This window comes from Zootermopsis nevadensis, unplaced genomic scaffold, assembly GCF_977971745.1.
Source record: "Zootermopsis nevadensis isolate Lab colony 2312 unplaced genomic scaffold, Znev_1.0 Znev_ptg000025l, whole genome shotgun sequence".
Taxonomy (NCBI): Eukaryota; Metazoa; Arthropoda; class Insecta; order Blattodea; family Termopsidae; genus Zootermopsis; species Zootermopsis nevadensis.
The window spans coordinates 1,859,114-1,885,232 of NW_028259157.1; the positions used below are offsets into that span (position 1 = coordinate 1,859,114).

Below are 26,119 nucleotides of genomic sequence, written 5' to 3' on the forward strand. Positions count from 1 at the left end.
TTTGCTCATACTCTTTAGGTTTATCTACTACATTTAAACATTTTCCTGTTGTTAACTGTTCTTATTATATTTTACGCTACGCTCCATATTTTTCTTCACCCTGTCTTATTTCACATTTTGATCGCAATTAGCTTCCTTGCAGTTGCCAAGCATTTAATTAATTAGCTAAATTATTATAGCTATTCTTATTATTATTAGCATTAGCATAATTATCCAGCACTGTAACCTTTATCTGCTGCTTTAGTTTCCACAGAATCAAACATTAACTAATATAAAATTTGACGTCTCTATGTTTGTATGGTTGTAAAAATGTACCTTTCTTCGATAAGATCAAAATTCAAACGTACTGTTAAACAGAATTAATGTAAACCAATAAAATCTTCTCGGGCAATCAGCCGCGTTAACTGGTTACCGTAGTAAACCCTTCGCCATTAGTACTAAAATCATTAGAAAAAGGCTAGCAGGGATGGGAAAAAGCAAATCAGTAGGGCCTGACAGCATTTCTGGGGAAATTCTAAAACTGGGTGGGGAAGCCATGATTCCATACCTGGCGCGATTATTGGACGTAACAATTAATAATGCCACTATACCAAGGGACTGGAAAAAAGCCATAGTGGTTCCTATTTACAAAGGAGGTGATCGATCATTGGTCACAAATTACAGACCGGTCAGTTTAACATCGGTGGTCTGCAAACAAATGGAACACGTTATAGCATCGTACCTGAGGAAAAACTGGGAGGAAAAGAATTGGTTATTCGAGGGTCAACATGGGTTCAGGCCGGGATATTCATGTGAAAGTCAAGTAATCACGGTTTGTCAGGACATTGCAGACACACTGGATAACGGAGGAAGGTTAGACGCGATTATAATAGATTTTTCGAAGGCCTTCGATTTAGTTCCTCACGATCGGCTGCTTATGAAAATCGCGGCATCGGGCGTGGACTCGAGGATAGTCGTATGGATAAGAGAATTTCTTTTAGGCCGAACGCAGAGAGTTAGAGTAGGAGGGCAATTATCAGAGGAAGTCAGAGTAACATCAGGAGTACCGCAAGGGAGTGTATTGGGTCCACTTCTATTCCTCGCGTACGTAAATGATATTTGGAGGAACATTGAATCGACTATTAGACTTTTTGCAGATGACTGTATAATATATAGGAAAATTATAAATAGTAAAGATATAGAAAAGATGCAGATGGATCTAAACAGTCTGGGGGAGTGGGCGGTTGAAAATGATATGAAAATTAACCCAAGTAAAAGTAAGGCAGTTAGTTTCACGAGAAGTCGGGTGAAGGAACCACTAAACTATTCGTTACGGGACCAAATAATTCCGGAAGTGAGCAGTTGTAAATACTTGGGAATTATCTTAAGCAGCGATTTAAGCTGGGCTGATCAAGTAAATTATACGGTGAAAAAAGCCTGGAAGGCACTTCATTTTACAATGCGTGTTCTCAAAAAGGGGAATAGTAACACTAAAAGTCTAGCCTACACATCACTAGTGCGTCCGATTCTGGAATATGGGGCGGCGTGCTGGGATCCTTACAGGGAGGGGCAGATAAATGCGTTAGAACGGGTGCAAAGGAAAGCATGTAAATTTGCATATCACAGGAGCGATTCGAACTGGGAAACCCTGGCACAGCGTAGAAAGATAGCACGAATATGTGCTCTCTTCAAGGCGTACACGGGAGATCGGGCATGGAAAGCTATAGGTGTCAGATTGCAAAGGCCATACTACCTGAGCAGAGTCGATCATATTCGGAAAGTTAGGAGCAGAAAACAAAGAACAGATATCGGAAAATATTCCTTTGTAAATAGGACCATCCAACTCTGGAACCAGCTACCTGCTGAGGTTTTAGGGACTCTCTCCTGTAAACCAAGTACGTTTAGGAAGAAGGTTAGGAAAGTGATAAATGAGGTGAAGTAAAGGGAATAGATGGGTGGGTGCAGTGAAGGGGGGTAAATTGGGGTGAGGATGGGAAGGTTTCATAAGTGTAGTGAAGTGAAGAGAAGGTCCTGATGAAACGTGTGATTCATTACTGTTACTGACTTATGTCTAGTTGGTATTAATTTTTAAGTTATGTACTTTAGGTTATACGGTTTTGTAATATTATGAGCTGTTTTATTTTGAGTGTGGTGTGTTGTTTTGTTGTGTCTTATTGTTCTTGTTGTGCCTTATGCTTTTTGTGTCTCATTGTTTTTGTTGTGTCATGTCTTTTTGTCTTACTGTATTGTTGTGTCTCATTGCTTTGTTGTGTCTTATTGTTCTTGTTGTGCCTTATGTTTTTTGTGTCTCATTGTTTTGTTGTCTTATTGTTTTGTTGTGTCTTATGTCTTTTTGTCTTACTGTTTTGTTGTGTCTCATTGTTCTGTTGTTTCTTATTGTTATTGTTTGTGTTGTCTTATGTTTTTTGTGTTATTGTTTTGTTCTGTTTCATTGTTCTCTTGTTTCTTATTGTTTTTGTTGTCTTATGATTTTTGTGTCTTATTGTTTTGTTCTGTCTCATTGTTCTGTTGTTTCTTATTGTTTTTGTTGTCTTATGTTTTGTTGTGTCTTATTGTAGGACCACTGCCACCGGGTAAAAACCCATTTGCAGTCAAATAAATAATAATAAAATAAACGGAAACATCGGTTTACTACGGTAACCAGTTAACGCGGCTGATTGCCCGAGAAGACTTTATTGATTGTACTCGCCGCGAAAGTCTCAAATCCTATAGAATTAGTGTATTTTCAAAGATATGCACCGACAGGACAAAGGGCAAAATATTTTTTGCTAGTCCATAAAGATGTAGAATGTATGAGCGTAACAGAAAATAAATAAATACCCAATAAGAATGTTAATCGGAGCTCCTAAGACTGAACTGAAGATTCATGAAACGGCCATTTAGAAACTAATTTTTGTTGAAGAGAATTATTTGTAACTGGTTTAGAACAGGGTCCCAGCAGCAAGCCTTCGTTTCTGTTACGGCGAATATTCATGTTTGATAATTCTGGTGGGTTTGTAGATTATTTCAGCTAAATATCTCTTTCAGTAGCAAGTAAATGTGTGGCCCTGTTTTGAATTTAGACGTGGGTTATTTCCATCTAGAAGAATGTCCAAGCCACATGAGCCTGATATGACTATCACACCGTGTCTTTAAGGTAAGTAGACGATGTATACGGCGTATTCAAAGGAACAAATATTACAATATCGCTTTTTCAAGTTAGGAGAAATGGCAGAAATCCTTTCACGTGAATACAGATGGCTTCACTTAAGAAAGGATCGCCTTAAAATTTCATTTTTGCAGCAGCATATGGCAGAGCTATAGAAATCCATGTCCCCCAGTCTCTTTGTGTACTGCTTTTATCCCACGTTGAAGAAAAAGACGTTCTTATCAACTATTCTCTTTTACTTTTATGTTTCTTTCGGATGTGAATAATGGACATAGGAAATAACTACGCTGATGCAAAGGAAAGCAAAAATGTAAGCGAAATAATGTAGATACCATAAAAGAGAACATGAAGACGACTGTCCTCTGTGATGTTGCGCTGTGTAGTCTGGTAGAAGTTTACCGACGTTTCAGAGATTCCTGCAGCCTCCATCACGGCCCAACATCCCAGAAGACAGCCATCTCTATACTCGCCGCCGTGAAAACCTGAAATCTCAAAACGTGTTCTGTCGACACTTTAAAGCAACAAGATTGGAAAGGTGGAGGCCTGGCTTCACGTTATAATTTTAATAATAAAAATAAAAGATTATGTCTTCCGTCGCCACAAAGCAAAAAAAATTCGAAAATTTACAATTCTATACAGTTATTTGATTTCACACTATTCTGTGACATGTATCTAATTCATCGGTCTATTCTCATCCTTAGGTATTCGAGCCTGAAGTTCAGTGTAACTTTGGCTTTTGGGGATAAGCCACACTTATATGGGCTTTTAACCATTGCTTCGGCAAACATTGCAGATGCCAGGCAGTACTGTCTGGCTGTTTAAGGTTTTCAGAACTCACCGTATTATGCATTGGCAATCGGAACGTTGATTAACACTCGACGTGGCTCACACACTAAAGCCAAAGTAATACATTCTTCAGTTTATCTTCTCGCACCTGACTTGTTATACATTATTACATCCATAGACATAGTGAATTATACACTAAACTTGTATTGTAAAATGATTGCAATATGAGTACAATATGCTGTGAGCCTCGTCTTATATATTTTTTAATCGCATCCCTGTGTCGTAGCTGTGTTATATGCGCATGTGCCGTATTTCGTTGTTTTTCTCCGTATTTCGATCCTTTAATCAACGGAATTTACAAGTTGATATCAGGTTATGTCAGAAGCATCGAGAAAAGTTTTAAACTATTAGTAACTAACTTCATGTAGCAGAGTTAAAATGCGAACATCAGCCCAACTAATCTGTAAATTCCCCACCATTTATAGAATCCTAAGTGTTCTCACAGTGTTCACGAGAGTCCGCCACTAGCCAATATCCTGAACCAAATTAATGCAGTACTCACCTCCCCACCATCTTTCCTTATGACCCAGTTTAACGTCACATGTGTCCCCATTTTCGCCTAGATCTTTCAAGTAATTTTCCGATCACATTGTACGCAATTCCCATCGTAATCTTCCCTGCTACATGCCCATCCCAAAAATCCTATTTAGTTTTACTATAATAATAATAATTCAATTCAATTCAATTCATTTATTAAAGTGCTTGACAACAGCCAAAAAGACCAATAACAGCCAAGCACTAACAATAATAATAATAATAAAAATAGCTGCTGCACTATGTACCACAGGGGAAATGTAAACAGAAATATATACCATGTAAAACGGTGAATAAATGGCATAATAATAGGGTAATATGAGACACAAATTACGAAGCTCCTAATTACGAACATGTTCCCCACTCAACTCGGCCCCTCTTTAAACCAAATTTTCTCCTCTGCACCCCGTTCTCAAACGGTTATGACCCTGAATCTGTCTGAGTTACATTTCTGAATGCATGCATTTGCTTCTAGTAAGCTGACATTTGTCTTCATTGCCAGAGAAGTTCTGCTTCACATCTACCTACAAGTCCACCAGAGCAGTGAAACTTAATTACACGTGACAGACAAACAGGCTACCTTTTGTTGCTACAGAAATAAAACTGGTTTTGGTGTTATTTAGTTATGGTCGGAAATGCATTAAAACATTAGAAGCTTTCTGTATTCCATTCTAAACTCAAAACATTGTTTGCTATTTAATAAGTTTATATTTATGTAAGAATCATTAAACAAAATTTGTTTGTATTTCATTCAACAGAAAACAGTCGTATTCTTTTAATTCTAGTTTTCCCAGGAATTAATATTGTTATTGCTAGCACCATCACGACTATTGCAAACTGCGGCAAATGTTATCAGTTCTGAAATTTTAGTTCCTCAAAACCTGAAAAATCTCATTTTAATGAAGTATTTCCAGACATCTTTCTCTTTGTGTTCAATGTAAACTGAAAACGATACAAAAGAAATTTATTCACGTACTCTAGAGCTTTATTCGAAATCATTTGTTGGAAGCTGGTAAAGAATCTTCCCGTCGAATCTGAACCCAGAATAGAAATGAGTGGGATGACGAATGTAGTTTATCTTGTGTGTAAAAACGTTTAAGAATAACAAATTTAGAAAACGCTCTTAACTGCACGGGCATGCATAACGCACGATTTCAAATGGACATCAAATCATCTTTTAAAAGACACACATCAATCTATAAATTCTGAAAACAATATTACTTTACATGAAACTCATGGTATTTATTCAATTGTATGGATATCAACTGAAACAGATATGTTTAATTCGTATTTCATTAAGATTCACTTGAATAGGACGCAGATTTCGATTCTAATAATTTGAAAATCATTAATTTATTTCATGGCCTCAATGGAAAAATAACGACTATATTATACACTCAATAAAACACAAATATAATTGAGATAACCTTAATTTTTTCCATTCGTAATAAAATTCGACAATTCGATTAAAGTGAGCAACGAAACTGTAAAATTATGTAATATACCGAAGATAAAAACTGTGTGTTCAGACATACGGGTTAGCTACTGTAATTATTCTCCTCTTCAATGTGTATGAGCATATGTCTTTATGTCTTAGTTTATTTATCGGTTCCATACTAATTGGAATTTTTGTGTAACGTCGATAATAAATAATTCGTGAACGAACTTCTATCGGAAAGTGTAAAAGAAAATGTCGTGGCATATTTTAAAGGCACGAGTGGTAATTAGTGTTACTAAATAAAACCAGAAATAACTTCATTGAGGATAGATGATCTCTGGGCTGAGTTTAGAATCCAGGACCTCCCAAATATAAAACAGGAAGCGTTAAGCATACGCCCATGTCAACTGGTTCTCCGATTTGAACCATAGAATAATAATAATAATGTACATAAAATAATTTTTAAAGAAAATAACTTCTGAAGCGAAACATCTGAGGGTAACGAGAGAAAATTTCCGTATTTTTATTCGTGTAGTACCAACATATTCCTGACAAATTTACCTGAATCGTGTTTGCATTAGTTCATGCATTTTCCCAGATATGTATTCGTTTTATACTGTGCAGTAATTGGTCCAAATTTCGACAACGCATAGCAAATTTTTATAAATGCATTAAATTTGCGTCGGCAGACACTGATCTCTTGATGGTCGCTGTGCTGTCACATTAATCCACCGCGTATTTACATTGACAGCAACCATCGAGGTAGATTTCTCTGGTTGTGCTTTTATAAAATACTTAGTGGTCTAACAAACGTCCATTTAGTTATTCAAGAAAATAATTTATTTCTACAGTCTTTCAACCAACGTCAATGGAATCCAAGTTGTCAAACGCATTGAACCACTTTCTCTTTTCTTTAGAATATGAGAAAGAAGTGAAACTTGAAACGAAACGAAGCGTATTTTCTCGAGCCTCCCGAGGACTCACACCCAATTTGAAACCCCATTCATGCGAGTTAATGCAATAAAATTCAATTCAAATCGAGCAACCCAAAAGGGAATGCAATTAAGTAGAAGAGAGCAGGATGGAGACATTAAATATTCTTTATCATGTACGGGCTGACAAGAAACGACAGAGTAATGGATTTTTTATATAATCGCAAACGTTTATCTCATTTCGAAAGTCAGATTTAACATCTTTCTGTTATATGAAGACTACAGGTCAAAGTAAAAGGCGAAACATGCTAAGATAACTTGCACAGTTATTGTCGAAATGTTTTGGTTCAGAATATTAGGTTTGCTAAGGAAATTGGTATTTATAGACGATTTTAATACGAATACGTCTGCATATTCATAATATCTTCTTCTTAAAATTAGTATGAATTCTTAACTTGTGTTAGGAATAACCTGCTTGTAATTTATATAATTTTTGTATTAAAATCAAAAGATATGGAAAGCAGAGTACAGAACTTAGTTGTGTTTTTGATCATTAACCAAAAACCAATACGCACTAAACACGAAATAACAAATTTACTTTACTTTAAAAACAAAGAACATAAAACAGTTTAGATTTTTAAAAGCCATAAACGTATAATTTTACTCTTTTTTAACGCTAACGCTATCAACAAATATACTTTTAAAGATTTTAACTATGTAATTAAAACTACAGAAACTCTGACATATTATTTGCAATAGACCTACGTAAAGAAATTTTTTCTGTGACTTTGAGAAGGTTTAGGACTGAACTCCCATAGTTAAAAATAATATATAAATTAATACGCAGAGTCAAATATATAACAATTCTGAACAGAAAATATGCTCAAAATACAAAGAGAAAAATGTCATGTAGACTTACATTGTAAATACTTCCAGTAGATAAGAGAAATATTGAATGTGTTGGCATAATGTTACACAGCCTATAACACTAAAATTGTGGGTATGTGTTTATGTACACCTATAGCTCGAGAACAAACAAATAAATAAATTTATCCCAAATTCGGTAAGCTTATTTCTTGAAAAAAATAAGTGATTTCAGAAATGTAAGAACTTAGAAAACGTGCCCTGGATTCCAGTACAGGTGAGGGAGGTTTCTACAGCTCGGAAACCAAGAACGAAAGGAAACGGCGCTAAGTACAAAAAAGTTGTTTCGTCGAACAAAGATTCCAGCACCGACAAATCTCATATGTTCGAGTCCCGGTGAAGATGTTGGATTTAGGGATAAAAATGTTTTTCTATGACATTCAATAACGCATTTCGAATGATCAGGCCTATTATAAATGCTGATAAGAATTGTAAGCATTTGTTAAACTTACCCGCAGTAACATTGCTGGCATTCTGTTACTGTTTTAATACATTATTTTCGAAAGCAAGTATAATAAAGTCAGATTAAAGGGGTTACCTGAGCAAAACATTTTAAAAATAGTATCTAAATAAAGGAAGGAACACATGGACAGTGAAATGACAATATTCCTAAGCAGAAACTTAATTTAAATAAAATTAGTGTTTTTGAATGTAATATAGAATCGGAGAGTAGATATTGATGAATACGTGAAATATTCTGTGTAACAAATACGAGCAAGTTTTGTGTTGTGGAAAGGTGGAATTTCAAACAAAAACACAGAAGTTTCGAAAATATTTACAGGTAATATAATACAGTGACGCATTTAAGTTAATTAATGGAATGCAATTTACTGCAAGCGTAGTAATGCTGCATTTAAACATTAAACTACTTAACGCTTGTTGAACGCGGTTAATTCAATTCGTTCACGAAATAAGATTACTGGCTTTGTGTGTGGTTAGAGGAGACTTTTTTAAAAAAATTATACAAAATGGAGTAAATCTCACGAAAATTTTTAACACTTCTGCAATGAAATGACTAGTTACTGTAGGCCATTATACAAGCATTAATGACGGTCTGCAATTAATATGGTGTGCCCCATAGTTCCGAATTAAAACTTACGTTACTTTTCACAAGTATTACTTTAGTACATGAACAGGAAAATCAATTTATTTCTACGGGGCAGATGAAATGCCTTGTAAGACAGCCAAGCGTGAAGTTCAAGAACCGAGAGAATCCACACATTACGGAAATCCCAAACAGAATATGAAAGTTATATTTGCGAGTATTTTTCACAAGCGGATTAGAAATAAAGTTTTACTCTAACGACGATTGTGCAGAACACGAATTTTCCGAGTTGCGAAATGTACTCTGGGAATCAATTTCGACTACTTCACCAAAAAATGACGAAAAATCGAAAAGAAACGCTACACTGATGGGCGCCTCTACGAACGGCAACAAACTCAACCATCCAACAATTGACTAAGCACACTGAAAACCCATATTGTTAAGACGACGTCCCTAAAGTCAGCAGGAGGCAACGCGGTGGAGATAAAGCGGGAATCCTTGCCAAAGCTTAGCTTCTGATGTTTTTTTCGTGTTTCCGCTGACAGCAACATCCCTATATGGTTAACGGTGGCTCCTGCGCACACGGCAGTGCGTGGACCGCGAGAGACGAAAGCGTCCCGAAGTGCGACGGGGATTCCCTTGTAAGGCGGGCGATATTTTTGGCTTCCCTTAGAGCAGCGGGCCACGGCCGAGGATATAGATAGCGAGCACACGGAGTGAGGCTTCAGTTGCTGCTAAGAAACTGGGCAGAACGTACGCCTGCCGGAGCTAAGTGCTGTTCGACAGAGAAGGCTAACCAACATGTGTGACGACGACGTAGCTGCACTGGTTGTGGACAATGGCTCCGGCATGTGCAAGGCCGGTTTCGCCGGCGACGACGCTCCACGCGCCGTGTTCCCATCTATCGTGGGCCGACCTCGCCACCAGGGCGTCATGGTGGGTATGGGTCAGAAGGACAGCTATGTAGGTGATGAGGCCCAGTCCAAGAGAGGTATCCTCACACTGAAATACCCCATTGAACATGGAATCATCACCAACTGGGACGACATGGAGAAGATTTGGCATCACACATTCTACAATGAGCTGCGAGTAGCCCCCGAGGAACACCCCATCCTGCTCACCGAGGCGCCCCTCAACCCAAAGGCCAACAGAGAGAAGATGACTCAGATCATGTTTGAGACCTTCAACACCCCCGCCATGTACGTCGCAATTCAGGCCGTACTGTCCCTGTACGCTTCCGGTCGTACCACTGGTATCGTGCTGGACTCAGGCGATGGCGTCTCCCACACCGTTCCCATCTATGAAGGTTACGCTTTGCCCCATGCCATCCTGCGTCTGGACTTGGCTGGTCGTGACTTGACCGACTACCTGATGAAGATCCTGACCGAGCGTGGCTACAGCTTCACAACCACCGCTGAGCGGGAAATCGTCCGTGACATCAAGGAGAAGCTGTGCTATGTCGCCCTGGACTTCGAGCAGGAAATGGCAACCGCTGCCGCTTCCACCTCTCTGGAGAAGTCTTACGAGTTGCCTGATGGGCAGGTCATCACCATTGGCAACGAGCGTTTCCGCTGCCCCGAGGCTCTGTTCCAGCCTTCCTTCCTGGGTATGGAATCTTGCGGTATCCATGAGACCGTCTACAACTCCATCATGAAGTGCGACGTGGACATCCGTAAGGATCTGTACGCCAACACTGTCCTGTCCGGTGGCACCACAATGTACCCCGGTATTGCTGACAGGATGCAAAAGGAAATCACTGCCCTTGCCCCATCAACCATCAAGATCAAGATCATCGCTCCCCCTGAGAGGAAATACTCCGTATGGATCGGTGGATCCATCCTGGCCTCTCTGTCCACCTTCCAGCAGATGTGGATTTCCAAGCAGGAGTACGATGAATCCGGCCCTGGCATTGTCCACCGCAAGTGCTTCTAAGCCAAGAACTCTCTCGCTTCGGCGCCTATTCGCACTACATCGACAACAAGGATAAGTTCAACATCAACATGAGGAGTGAAAGAATCGTCATAAGACCAACATTCTGCGGAGATAGGAAACAGTGTATGTAGCGGTCACTCATTCCCTTGCGCGTGGTGATTGATTGTATTGTCTATAACCCTGTTGCCAAATGTAATTCATATGTCAAGTAAATTGACTGAAAATGAATGACAGGATATTAAATTCTGTACAAGATGTACGCCTGACAACCAACATAAATTAAGACACGGGCGACAGTACGTCATGAGAATAAATGCAAATTGCAAGGTGTAAATATGTAAGAGAGTTGGTTATTTATGTTTCTTACCTATCCACTCATCATATATCATCCAACTCATTGTTTGTTAGCCATACATTGTTTTCTTGTAACATGGTTTTCATCATTTTTGTTAAGTGCTCACATTGAGAACTTGGTAAATAAATGAATGATTAATTATTAAATGGACTACACGACCAATTGACAGACGTCAGAAAATGTGGTCAGAGAGAGAGAGAGAGGGGGGGAACTGAGATGGGATGGGTGAGTGGATGTGGATGTTGTAGGATCCTGTTTGAGAGGGAGGGAGGGAAGGACAAACAGTGCCAAAATCCACTCCTTCCCTGCTGTACTGCCCATAATATCAAATCCTACTTCCCATCTACCCAAGTTCGAAGCGTTCATGTTACTATGTTATCCGTGTTAGCCAGGCTAACAATGAAAGTAATTGAAAAGCGAAATAAAACGCCTTCTGTCCTACTTCCGTTGTTTAACGACGCTCTATACACAGAAACACAACGGAACGTATCAGAAAAATTGTTCGTAAGCCTCGACTATCTGGCTAACAATTCCCGGCTACTTGGGCCTGGCAAACGATTAATTTTATTTCCGGTATATGGAGTGCAACTGATCGGAAAAGCAATATGAGAATTTTTATTAATCGATTTTAAAAGTATTATCCGGGTTAACACACTTAACACCTAACCTTCCCCTGCAATCACCCAAACACGAGTCGTATGGATGTTATGTGCGGAGGGGAGGAGGGGATACGGTCCTCTTGACACATTCAGCGTCTTACTACCAACTTTAAAATAGCATCCAGACGGCAGAAGCGCGCATCCTTGGCTGTCAGCTGTTCCCGCTGCACCTTTCTTTCCTGTAGGGATGTCGGTCTGTTAATAGACTTCAGCGCCCCTCGCTCCAATATAAGGCTTTCATCGCGGAACAGGTCAGCTGTGTGGAGGGGGAGACGCACAGACTTTTAAGTCGTGAAGCGTTTCTATCAAGTTTTAGCGGCTGTTGTACATCGTGTTAAAATAGCCGATGCTTGTACTATTACTGGCTTGGGCCGGCCGAGGTGACGCTGATGTGAGGGCAGATCAGTGTTTCAAGGATGTTCCATCGTTGCACAAATATTTTCACATTAGCAAGGTGATCGCAATGCGAAAGCAAGCATAGGTAATTGTGTATAGAGGACCTAGTAAGGGGGGTTACATCTAATAAATGGCCAACGCCACGTTTTATTGAATAAATTTACAAATCATTTACCATTTTTTAATTACATGTTCACACCGACACGTATATATCACGTACACTTCAGCCACGCGTTTAGTACGTTAACACAGTTCCTAGGTATGCAATTTCAAGTACAATGTAATTTCATTTTAATGAGCAAAATGAAGTATAACTTTGAAATATATCCGAGTAAGTATTGTTTTTTTTGGGGGGGGGGGGGGATAAGAAAACAAAAATGATTGCACTTTATGTTGCTACAGAAGTTATTAATATTACTAAATAATGTACAACGCTGATGAGAAATTATCCATTCTTACTTATGTAGTTCTTCTATAGTTTTGCTAATTTAATTTATGTTTACCCTTTTTTGTAACGATTTTAACTTTCAATACAAACAATTCTAAACATAGTTTTTCATTGACAGGTTTTATAAATGCAATTCGAACTAAAAATATAGAATATGCTGAATATATGTTATTTAAAAAAGTTTTTTATAAGGTGGTAGTGACTGTTTTGTAATATTTTTTTGACGTAAATACGTCTATATTTTAGGGTCAGTGTCATTCGGCAAAAAGTGTAACGAAAAAGTGAAACAAAAAAGTGGAACGAAAAAGTGTAACTGCATTGTTATATTACCTTGGAAACGTCAATTGTTTACTCGGCATTATTGCTACCAAGCAAACGTCATCTGTTTACTCGGCATTGTTGTTACCTATAAAACATTTCATTACATTACATTACCTTACCTTACATTACATTACGTTTCATTACATTACATTACATTCAGCTACCACAGACCCATATTAAGCGTAAGTACGAGGCGCGTCCACAAAGTAAGTTTACCACTCGTCCCACAGCTAGCAAACCTTATATTTCGCGAAGCGACTGTGCGTACGTGATAGAGCAATGACGTAGCATGGCGCATGCACTAACGGCACTTCCCGCGTTTTCACAGTAGCATCGTTGCAGCTGTTGAAGATGGAGTTTCTTATTCCAGCTCCCGCCGACTGTGAAGTGCGGTCAGTGATAACGCTAGGCCGCACACGGCTCGACGGACAGCAAGTCTCCTGCAGGAGTTCAGCTGGGAGGTGTTTAATAATTCACCCTACAGCCCGGACCTCGCTCCCAGTGATTTCCATCTTTTCCTACACCTCAAGAAATTCCTGTCCGGTCAGCGTCAGCGTTTTGAGAATGACAGAGAGGCGGAGATGGTTGTCACACAGTGGTTCCAATCCCAGGCGGCAGACTTCTAAGACACAGGTATTCAAAAGCTGGTCCCACGGTATGACAAATGTCTCAATTCCGGTGGCGAATATGTTGAAAAATAGCTGGACACTTGCTGTATCTGTTGCAATAAATATTTCCATGAAATTGTGTTTTGTTTCTGCAAACGGCCCCAGGGAAACTTACTTTGTGGACGAGCCTCGTAATTCAAGTTAAATAAGCAATGTCTTAATCAGACTTTACTCAATTGTAAAGCATGTATAAAGGAAATATTTAGAATAAAGCCAATATATAAACTTCCTTTCCGTATAGACGTATTTACGTCAAATTCTCCGGAACCGTGGTTCCACTAACACTTTTTACACATAGCGAATCATAGATCGATTTCTCTAAACCTGTGCTTAGGTAGGCTGCAGCTTATAGCATGTTGTATTAAAATTAATTAACAAATTTTTAACAGCTTCATATATAGTAACACATTATTGGGAAAGTGTGATTCTTAGCGCAACCTGTAAACCCATCGTTTAAATATGTGGAGGAAGCGAGTGGCTACGGCCTGAATTATAGGCGGGAGATGCGTCTTCCGGGATGAAGGGGTCACGCAATGAAGCTGATCACTGGCTTCCATCTTCTGCCGAGGGTAAGAATCCGTGGAGCTTAACCTCCATTTTATTCGAAGCTTTCGCGGCAACCTTACTCAATAACATTTTTTCTCGGGTGATAGGCCGCGTCAGATGGTTAAACGATAAAACCGACGTTTCAGGGACCATCTCTGTCCCCATCATCCATTGTCTATATATGTTTTCATTGCGTGGTGAGAACCAAATTATGGTCTGTTTGTCTGTCTGTATTATAGTGTTCACTGCAATGAATAGGCTACAGTTTGCCTCAACACCTAACATTATTTTGATAAAACATAATCTTCTTATAAATGAAGTTATTCTTTCAGAGTGGTTGTTAAAGTTGAAATTACATTTTACATGGTAATTTGTCACTTATTTCGAGAATCATAATCCTTTTCGAAAGATGGTAGTAGCTTAGTTAGTTAAGAAATGTCCCGTCCTTTATAGAACCGAACAATTCTTTACCATATTACCAAAAATTCGTCAAACAGTTCCCATCCTGAACCATTTTTAATACAATCCACGCCCTCTTACAACTTCCATTGGGTTCGTATTAATATTATCCTTCCATCTACGTTTTTATCTTTCGAGTGGTCACTTATATTCAGCTTCATAATCAAGATTGTTAATGTTTTACTCAGCTCTTTCTTAATTTGATATTCTTAACATTATCTAGTGAAAATTATAAATCTCCCTATTTTACACATTTACCCAGCCTCCTGTGGATTTATCTCTCTTCCTTTAATGGGATAGACTAAGTTTGACACCCATATTAGCAATATTTCCGAATAACAAATTTCATAAAAATTCTAACGTCTAAATGTCGATATGCCTAGTATGGGCATAACATGCAGAACATTTGTAATACGCCCTTATAAAGTCAAAAACTGCGATATTCATGTCTTATTTTCTCCGGGTCCTTCATGGTTAACGCTTCAGAATCAATAAAAATTGCTACCTAATCAATCTGTTACTGATATTAACAAGATTTCATATTTAATCTGGCTAGTATTTTAATGTCAACGCCATATTTAGAAATGAGTCTTGACTGTGTCGCCGTCCTTTCGGTTTTTAAGAAATTGGTGCAACCAAAATGTGGTTACGTCAAAGTTAGGTAGTTAATGACGCAGTTGAATGACTTTAACACCACTAACCGACTAACAAAGTGTAATATACAAAGCATTACTTATATAAAAGATAACATGCAGCAGCAACAAGACCTTTGGATACGCAGAATCTCAAGTGCTGTCTGCAGTTTGTACCACTTTGTGTGACGCGCTAGAACTCATTAGCCTCTTAGTTAATGAAGGATGGAGCTGAGGGTCTCGTTCAGTTTAATCCTAACTATGCTACTATATCTTAATATACAGTTAATTGCGCAAAGAAAATGAGGTTTCGCATGTTAATTACAGATAAGTTTGGATTGGCCTCAAATGTTGCCTTATTAAACAACAACGATTTTAATATTTCACTATAAAACTTGATGGTGTACAATTTTTACAGAATAAAAAATTATTAGCTGTTTAAATAATTCTACACTCCCCATTTTAACTTTACTTCGTGCTATAATAAAAATAAATTTACTGCATTTAATCGTGGTTATTAGCAATAATTTTAAAATTCACACATGATTAAATTACAACGAATTATGAATATCGGAATCAATTAAAAATCGATTACATTTAATCGACAACTAATTTTTGTTGTTGAATATGTTATATTTTTCAATCCCCAAAGATTTGAATCAGTGTAATGACATCTGTTGTCTGAGATGTTGTGCCGTTTGGTCTCGTAGAAGTTTAGCGGAATTTCGTGTGTACTTATTGCTTCCATTATAAGAGCCTTATTCCTCGCCAGCATGATGGAGCCAGTATGCATCTATAAAAGACAACCATCTTCATACTCGCTGCCGTGCGAACCTAAAATCTCACGAAATGCGTTGTGCCTTCTTTGAGCAAGACACTGACATTTTTAAAATTACTTAGATGGGCTTCGTACCTAAATTCGTTAAATTGTGATTTATTTACAGTCTACTAAGAATCCAATTGATATTGGAATCTACTCAACAGTCCAGACTGAAATTTTAAACCCATATTAGCAAAACCATAATGATTCAATTACATTTATCTGCTTCGCTACGAGGAAATAGAATCAGAGACTCTTCGATGACATGTACGAGTGTAACATGCTAAGTAATATGGATGTCTTGTTTATCCGGGGATTTTACGTCATCCGAATCGCAGTGAAGAACTTGGTAACTAATTTTGCCTGGCTGTCGACAGAAGATACCCCCATAATTGAACCCCTCAAGGGCAGACAGTCTGAGAATTTCAATAAACGGGGGGGGGGGGGGGAAAGGGGGGGGCCCAACTGAACAGTACACCAGTAGAATATTTTTACGTGCGGGAATACATGGCCAACAAATTATACCAATGATGGTTCAACAGCAACACGAGAGACTATCACTGAATAATATCACCTCTGCAACCAACTTTACGATTTCCGTTTGTTTCTATGACCCTACATCCTGAACGTCATTGATAAAAATCACAAAAATATGTTATTGTACCCTATGGAAAAGCAGATCTTTTGAAGAATCGGCAATAATAATAACTAATATATCACAACGTTACGACATTTAAACATTATTAAAATAAATTTCTCTATAGTAGGACGAATTATTATAGATACGTCCATGAACTCGCGTAGAAAAATTACCGTTTATATATATATATATATATATAAAACTATAGTGTGACGTTCAAACCTTTATAGCTTACTTCATAAATCGACTCAGACGTAAGACAAAAGCGGCTATAAATATCAACTTCTCTTCTCATCTTGACATGAGAAATGTTTCACACACACGCGCGTGAGCGGCTTAACCAGTTCCCCTTCCCCCCAAAAAAAATCCTCGAAAATTCTACTTAAAAGGTATCCTGAAAGCTAACTGCTCCATTTATTAACCTGGATTACTTAATTTGTCTTTTAATGCATAATCTGTATGCTATTAACTGTGCAATTTTACTGAGTAAAATGAAACAAGTTAAAAATCATGTTTCGATTATAATATAATTATTTTTACGACTCATAAATTAGATTTGTAAATGTTGTGATTGACAATGTTTGTGATTAGGCCTATAGGCCTTTAACCGAATCTTTAGCTAATGTGTGCACAATGTCGTTCATAGGGCGAATGTTCAGTGTATTCGAATTTATGTTGAACATTTATCACGCGTATATAAATTTTATTACATACGAGGGTCGCTCATTAAGTAATGCCCCACATTTTTTTCCTCAGAACATATTTATTCAAGATGGCTCAAATTTAGTGACAATATAAATTAATGTTTCCTTTACACATACTATTTTTCCACATAGTCCCCATCAACTTGTACGGTTTTACGCCAGCGTAGAACAAGTGCATGCATGCCTTGCCGGTACCAGCTCTTGTCCTGTGCACGTAGCCATGTCCTCACTGCTTGAATAACGCTCTCGTCATCTTCAAACCTTGTTCCGCGGATAGCACCTTTAAGTGGCCCAAAGAGATGGAGTCGGAGGGTGGATGGGGCAGCACCGTTCAACCAAATTTGGTGATTTCTTCCCGGGTTCTCGGACTTGTGTAAGGGCGTGCATTGTCATGCAGGAGCAAAATTTCTGCTGGATGCTTGTGAGGCCGAACTCGTCGGAAACGCTTCTTGAGGGTTTCCAGGGTCATAATGTACGCGTCTGAATTGATGGTCACACCTCTTGGCATCACATCCACAAGAATGACCCCATCACTGTCCCAAAAGACAGTCATCATGACTTTTCCGGCGGAGGGAGTTGTCTTGAATTTCTTCTTTCTCGGTGATAGAGGATGATGCCACTCCATCGACTGCCTTTTTGTCTCCGGCTCAAAGTGGTGTATCCAGGTTTCTTCACCTGTAATGATCCGGGACTGAAAGATCTCTCCCTCAGCATCAAAACGCTCCAACAATTCAGAAGAAATCGTTTTCCTTTGAATCCTGTGGTCTGCTGTGAGACTTCGTGGAACCCATCTTGCGCACACCTTCGAATATGCGAGAGCCTGGATAATTGCAATCACACTTCCATTGCTGACTGAAAGCTGTTGGGCCAATTGTCGAGTTGTGATGCGCCGATCCTCACGAATAATGGCATCCGCGCGGTTCAACATGTCTGGAGTGGTGGCTGTGGCAGGACGCCCAGAGCGCGGCAGATCACGGAGCTCGGTTTCTTCACTTCCTGAAGCTTTAACTCTCTTAGCCCAGCGACCAACGGTGCTCCTATCGACTGCACAGCTTCCATACACAGCACACAAACGTTTATGAATGTTCACCACAGTTTCTTTTTCAGCAAAAAAGAATTCAATTACAGCTCGTTGCTTGTAACGAGAGTCGTTCACAGACGCCATTTTAACAGTTCACTACAGCTCCGCTATCGGTTTGAATCATTTGAAACTCCGTACACGAACGCGGGAAACATCAAATCTCAAGCATGTAAAAGTACACTTTTCTATCTTCATTATTGGCTGAGAAAAAAAATGTGGGGCATTACTTAATGAGCGACCCTCGTAAAATTTGCTTATAATGTAGTGAAATCGGAATATCAGTCGTCAAGTCACGAACGTTATGCATAACAATAACATCTCCATTCTTAATTGTGTGAACGTAGAAATCTGAAAGTTGCTTCAGTCGCCATTTGTAAACTCTGACTTTTGTGTCTAACACGGCCTATCTTTCAAAGCCAGCCGCTTTCTTTATTGAATGTACTAAAGCCGTTACGAAATATAAGACAGAACTAAGTTTGTTTATGTACGACGAATATTCCATAAAGTATGACAAGGAAATCTGTATGGATTTTCTTTTCCAACCAAAACCCAATTTAAATACATAATGCACAATGTTGTCGGATGTTTTAAAAGGAAAAGTATCTTCATTTTAAATCAAGAAAGGACATAAAGCCATCCACCCAAATAATTTCTAACCCAAGTGTAAAAAGAATAATCTTCTCGAGGAAATGTCCCATTTATGTGACTGCATTCGAGTTGGAAGACCGGGGTTCGATTGGGGGCAGCATCAGGGACATAAATCATCGCCATTATGACCAGACCGGCTCTGAGACCCGCCCATCTATTCAAAGCATATCAGGGTATAAAGTGGCTCAAATTACAGCTGATCTTTACTGTCATTAGCGTTGAATTCAAGAAGGCTCGGAGATTAACTTCCTCTACACACCTTACAACCTCGGCGTAGTTCTCTGTTCAAGGATGAACCATACCTATTGACCTGAACAAAGTATCGCATATTAATGAACAACGGGAGATCTTATCAGTCCGTCCGTCTGTATGTTTCAACTTCGAAACTACTGGAAACATTTCTATTACAACTGACAGGCCTATTGGAGCCTGAATTAAATTCTGTACAGAGAGTTCAATTTTGTTTTGAATAGGTACATTTAAACATAGGCAAAAAATTAAATTCTAATAGTATTTTATACATTTTCTCAAAAGGTCGAAAGCAAAGTACATGCACATGACATAAAGGCTAATATAAAATGCAGATTTCATTACGACGTACGGCTTTCATCTTACAATTTTTGTATATGAAGAATTTTAGAATAAAATTCAAGGGAAGTAACATTCTAAACCAGTTCCACGATTACTGTCTTCTGGAAACTTTCGACGTGTGCTCTGGCAGCAGCTGACTGACGTTTCAGAGGCGGGCGATCACCCTAATAATGCGACAAACATGTGGTATATAAAGTTACCTCTGTACTTTAAAGATCTCAAAAAATAGAGTGTGAGAATATTAATTTAATTCATTTGGCTCAGGATATTTTCCAGTAGCAATTCTTGCGCGCAGGATATTTAATTCTCGAGTAGAATAAGAGGCGAGGAATTTCTTACCAGGTGACCAACTACAAGCGTTTCAAATAGTCAGGAATATGCGTAACACAATACGCTAACACAAAGAATCCGTCGTTATGCGTTTCAGTTCTGGTGACACATTTCATTAAAGTGTTTAGAGAACTGTAGTTCAGAACCACTAGACTAAGCTACACCTCAGTCGAGAACCGATCCGTGAACTCTTTGAATAAGTCATATCAACATACTCAGTCAACTCTCTCAGTTGTCTGAACCCTAGAACTAATTTTTCTCTGCAGACTTCTTTCCCAGAGACAAGCTTTACCCGTAAAGTTCTTGCAACCCCTGTCGATATCAGTTTCTGATTCACTTGCCAAACGCGTTCTTTTTTCCCTTGCCTTTCAGATGTTCTTTACGTTTTATCGTAAGCATAGATTACCCTATGCATCTGTCCGTCTTTCTATCTGAGTCTTCCAAAATCTGGTCACCTACCCAAATTTCCATCTTTTACATTCTTTTTGTGGCGACTTCACGTCTATCTTTTAAGAATTTCACCAGAAGAAGCTTAATAAATGATTAATCAGAATATGCAATTAGGGAAAGTTCACATACATTTAAAACATTCAGAAACTTCTTCCCATTTCTCTGTTTAATTCTCACTTTCAATATCAACTGGGCGAAGGACATCTCATTCTGTATTTCAGGCTCTTGTCAGACCAGAGCTGACTGTCGTGTAGAAAATACAGCCCATTAATAATGAAAAGATAAATACGTAGTTCCATTTATCAAGATCGTAAACATTTAAAAAATATTTTTGAAAATGTATTTGTTTAGAAAGCAAAATTACTCAATTATAAACAATCTATCAATAAATACATTACATAATTCAGGAAATGCATGCTCAACGTAACAGTTATGATGCGTTCGTTAGAATTTAACATTTATTCATTAACCAGCGACCACAGAAACAGATCTAGTCTGGAGATACAGAGTTTGTAACTTTGGCGCGCAGACACTACTGTTCTGCTTCACAAAAAAATTACCGTTTTTGTTCTCCGATTTTTACCAAAATCAATGTGTTGTTAAATTTAACTTTTTAGTATAGACTTTCATAGAATGCATGCTAGAGAATAGCTAGAATTATGTTTCATGAATAGCGCTGTAAAAGACAAGGCTTTTCCTACTGTATAATTAATACTTTTATCGTGATTCAAACCCATGCAAATTCCAGCAAATGATCAGCTGTTTCTGGTGTTATTCGCGTAAAACATCAACATTTTTCCGGTCCGAGCTCCGTCTGATAATTACATTTTGTATAGTATTTTACCTTCCTTGTCGCGTACATATGGAGTAACCCAGTGCCATATTTTGTTACCGCCTTGCTAAAATGACTACTTCCAAGTCGTAAGCGCAATAACCTCGTCCTCGAATACTATATTTGTGCCAATTTATAACAAAGCAAAAGATTCGCATCTTCATGGAGTGTGGTTATCAGACATGACTTTCTGAAGCACACGATGTCACGGAATAATCACACGAAAGTGTTTTTATACAAAATATAAAAGCTAAACTCTTCTGAGAAATGAAATATGCTATTACTTTGATTTATAATTTAGTGTCTGTTCAATTAGCACAACGAGTACACGGTCATAAATTTACGAATTTATTAATTTTTATGAAGTGCATTAGTTATCATGATATGTGACATGAGAAACAATTACATCTGCTTGATTTGTGTTAATTACTAGTCTCAACACGTCAGTTCCACCTTAACTAATTTAAACAGTTAATTGCGTTGTTCAGCATTTTGTTGTCAACAGAAATGATTTATTCTTTCACTGTAACAGCATAAATTCTCGATCTACAAAACATATATTCAGTAAGTGGTCTTTCTGTGACACTGCTAGCATTATGCATCAGACGCAGGTCTCCCCTAATACCACAAAATAAAAAAAAACAAAGTGTTATTCAGTCATCAGTATATTGATTCCAGTGTTAGCTAGCAAAACGTTATGCAGTGCGTTCACTGATAAGCTGAACGCAAATATCACTTCCCAACTACCGACAGCAACTGCTATGAGACACAGGTAAGTTCATTTCATTATTTTATGAAGCGATAATTGTCTTGTATCGATAAAACCTTGTAGCGCTTGGCGGTGAGTCACGTAACTCCAGCCGGGAGCCGAGATGTGACAGTTGCGTTTAACTTCATCAGTGAGTGCAATATATCACACTTACACGCGAGGCTTACGAATTTAACAAGTGTAATCTTTATCTCATATTACAGCGATGGATTATTTTCTGTATTAATAGAAAATCACATGTAGTATTATTATTTAATAAGTTTCAGTGTTATAAATTGAAGAATAAAATATGTTTTTTTCAGAATTTATTGTTACTGTTATTTCTACCCAGTTATTTTACTACTTTTAAGAGGATTGATGCTAACTAAGTTGGATTTGAGGTTCTCACGGCAGCGAGAATAAAGTTACACCTTTGTGGTTTGTAGCGCCGTGTAGTCTGATATAACCCAGAAGCCAGCCACATTCATAATGCTAACGATCACGAAATCAAAAAATTATAAATGGAGGCGAGAATAAGATAAATGTATTTACTAAGAAATTCAGTAAATTGGTAATAAGGAAACCTCAGCATTTTACACCGCGGATCGGAATATTCTTTGTATCGGCAGTACACGCGGAAGGAGAGAGAGAAAGGCGTCGAGAGGATCTACGCTCAGGAGCTGCTGTTATTGAAGCTTATGTCAACAATACAGCGCACAAAGCCTTCCAGGAAGGACAGAGTTGTTACACAGATAGGGTGCTGAGTGCGAAACAGGACGTGAAAAGAATAAATTGTAGCATACAGAGAATGGGAATCACGGACAGAGGGATCAAACTGAAAGCGGAGGGCGGTGAAGAAGAAGAACAAGAAGGAATCTGGGAGCTAAAAATATTTTTAAGGAGTGAACGCGAACCTGAGAAGCAAGAACAATAGCGAAATAAATTTAGATGCAAAGCCTAACCCAAGAAAATAAAGGACTATAACAAACAAGTTACGCTTGTTAATAATCATAGATTATGTTTCTTGGTTAGTTTAATGGCCCTGTGTTGGCTGGTTACGTTCCGTAGAACAAAGAGAGAATGCTATTACTTACTGACTTGAAATTACGTTGAGAAACAGGCCTACTAATTTAAGTTACTTTCCTGGAGTTAAATGCCGTGGCAAATAAGGTCGAGTCAGAATATATGGTATCTGGAATATGAAGCAGGCGTTCTGCTAATCGATCTTTTAATAACGACTTAGATGCAGTTTATGAACAACTGTTAAGAACTGGTGTTTAAAAAATTGTTCTAAATGATTTGAATCGAAAATGTAAGAAGAAGACATTTTAAATGTTATAGAAACACAACAGACAAGATGCAATTAATTTACAAACCTTTGACCAAAACAGGGGCCACATTACTAGAGAGCCTACATGAATATTCAAATATAGATGTGGGCAAATTACTTGGCAAGTCAGCGACCTTTACGAGCGGCTCGTAACAATCGCGGCCACGCCATGTTGAAAACATTTATCTCAAGTTTCAATTGTAGATAATAGTTGAAGTCATATAGTTTATTCCATGGTTTTTCTGTTTTTTAGGTTTCGTTTTATTGTCAAAGAGTACTGTATTTTTATTCAAGTGGTTGACTTCTTGAATTAAGTACACGGCTAAAATTGTTGATGTAGCCTAAGAATTGTTAGAGACACGATGAATTTATAAAAAAATTAAAAAGTTAACGGTCATAACTAAGATTGTTTGCTGTTCAGAAAGGCGCATATATTTCTGCAAACCATTTCCTGCCAGTTTTGTCAGTTACGAGCTATATGAAACAATTGAAAACCCTTAAGTGAAAAATACAAGCATTCCAAATTGCAAACCTAAATGTGTTCGGCTAGAACTTGTGCTATCTGTTGACAAGGACTACGAACTGCAGACAAATAGTGTAAAAATACACATACAGATGTCAGTGCGTTCTATGTAACACACATTATACAGAGTGATCCAGTTGTTCCCTTGCAGCTGCAAGAACAGCAATTGTTGTATGAGGTAAGTGATTTAAAAGTTTCTGTGCACACATATGTCCTGTTACATGTGTGTGTCTAACACCGGCGTCTTTTTAGCCAGTGGTGCCGTGTTGTAACCTTAATTTCACCAAGAGAAATATATCAATATTGTTACAGCGCATAGAGACTTTTGAATCATCCTGTATAAATTTAGTTACTTCGCTCTATTATTTCCTGTTTTTTTTCCAAAACTTCATTTACTGCCGTGGCTTAGAGGCGATCCACATGTCTCATGAGTATCATCTCATCATGCAAGTATTTGTAGGACAAGATAAAATTATCCAAAGTATTCGATTTTCCTCAATGACGGGCCTACATGCTTCGTGACCGGACAAGAAGTCTAATTCCAGAATCAAAACAACCTGTGTTCCTTGTCGAATGGTGGTAAGAAGTCTAACTTTTCTCATTTTCTTCTTACTTGGAGTCCAAAGACTTGTTTACTTTCACGTATAAAATTAAGCAAAGACTAGTTTATTACTCATTTTAGTTATCATCTATTTCAAATACGAATTAGGAGTGCAGTTTTAAGTAAATAACTGCCCCACGCAGTTACGTTATCAACAGAGGGTGGAATATTAGTTCTTTACAATATTAGTAATTATTATATAATTAAAATTACTACAAATAAACCTGAATATGATTTCCGAGTTTTAGATTACAGCTTGTACAGTCGTTTATAAGCCTTTTACATGCTTGTAGTTTACGAAGAAGACAGCGTTATGGGCTTGTCGTATGATTTTTTCATACGTCCAAAGCAAGCCCAAAACTTATTTTGTATTTAATTGCAGCGTGCAAATTGCCTTGTAGGAATATCTTCACAGTAAATATTTCCAATCTTTTTTTTTGTATATTTTACCAGCTTTCAAGAAATGTGAAATATTGACGCTCATGGGACACCCGATATATGCCCGTGCGTGAAGTGTAGCGACCCATGTTTACTCAGCCTGTCTGTGGAAATCAAATAAGTACGCGTGCTACGTGAGTCACAGGGATCGGACCGATAGGATCGTACGTGGTAGTCCCATGGGCACCAAGTTTCTACAAAATTCAAACATCGTTTCAGATTCCTCCTTCCGCTGAAAATGCCGAGGTTTTCAAATTTCCCCGCAGTAAACAAATATCGAGACTCGAATCTTCTTTACAATGGAGCTATTCAAGAGGCTTTATATACTGATGAATGCGTTTCAAAAAATATCTTTATGGTACGTTGAGAAAATAGCAATACATAAAAATATTTAGCTCTCATTAAAAGTAAAATAACAGTGCATATATCGAAGAGACAGAACATCGAATAAATCAGGCGTTAAAGAGTGTGTTGTCTTACAGTAACTGGTTTTTGCAAACGAACTCATATAAAAAATAGTATTTTATTTTATAATTATCATTTAAACATAAGAGACCAGTACTAATCAAGAAACATGAGTATTAAAAGTAATATTTCCCTTAAAATTATAAATTCAATAACTTTACTCGAAAGACAGGGCGAAGAGATTTAGTACAATTCCTGCTGTGTGCCGGTACAACGTACAAATAGACCCGACCTCATGCTGAAGCTGTGTACTTGTAGTTAACAACCCCCCGAGACCCATTATAGCCCCGTATCACCCCTACCGTCCGACTCCACCCTTTGCAAAACCCAACCTCACATTACGCTCTCTGGCAGATTCGTAGGATGGGAAACAGCTGGCGAAGAAGGATATAAGCGAGACTAATTGCAAGCCGATACACAGGGTGACGCCTGCACAACGGATATTTCAAATTTGAATATGCTGTATCAAATGTTTTCCTTCAGCATAACATGACCAACTTCGTCGTTGCCAACATAAATGTAACTAAACTGCTTTGTTTTTCCCCTGCAAACAGAGATTAGTCACATCGTTTCATTTTGAACACTAATTACCACCCGCGATGTTTCTCACTTAATTATTAGTGATTAAACACTTT

The 26,119-nt window shown here is 38.0% G+C and overlaps 2 protein-coding genes across 3 annotated transcripts in view; one reads left to right on the forward strand and one right to left on the reverse strand.

Annotated features, from left to right (window-relative positions):
* LOC110830228 (uncharacterized) overlaps window positions 1-26,119 on the reverse strand; it is a 279,207-nt gene that overhangs the window by 24,155 nt on the left and 228,933 nt on the right. The window lies entirely within an intron of this gene.
* Window positions 9,567-11,140, forward strand: LOC147872621 (actin, muscle). The gene has a single exon (XM_087356130.1). It carries the CDS (start codon window positions 9,669-9,671, stop codon window positions 10,797-10,799), a length of 1,131 nt encoding a protein of 376 aa, XP_087212256.1. The 5' UTR covers window positions 9,567-9,668; the 3' UTR covers window positions 10,800-11,140.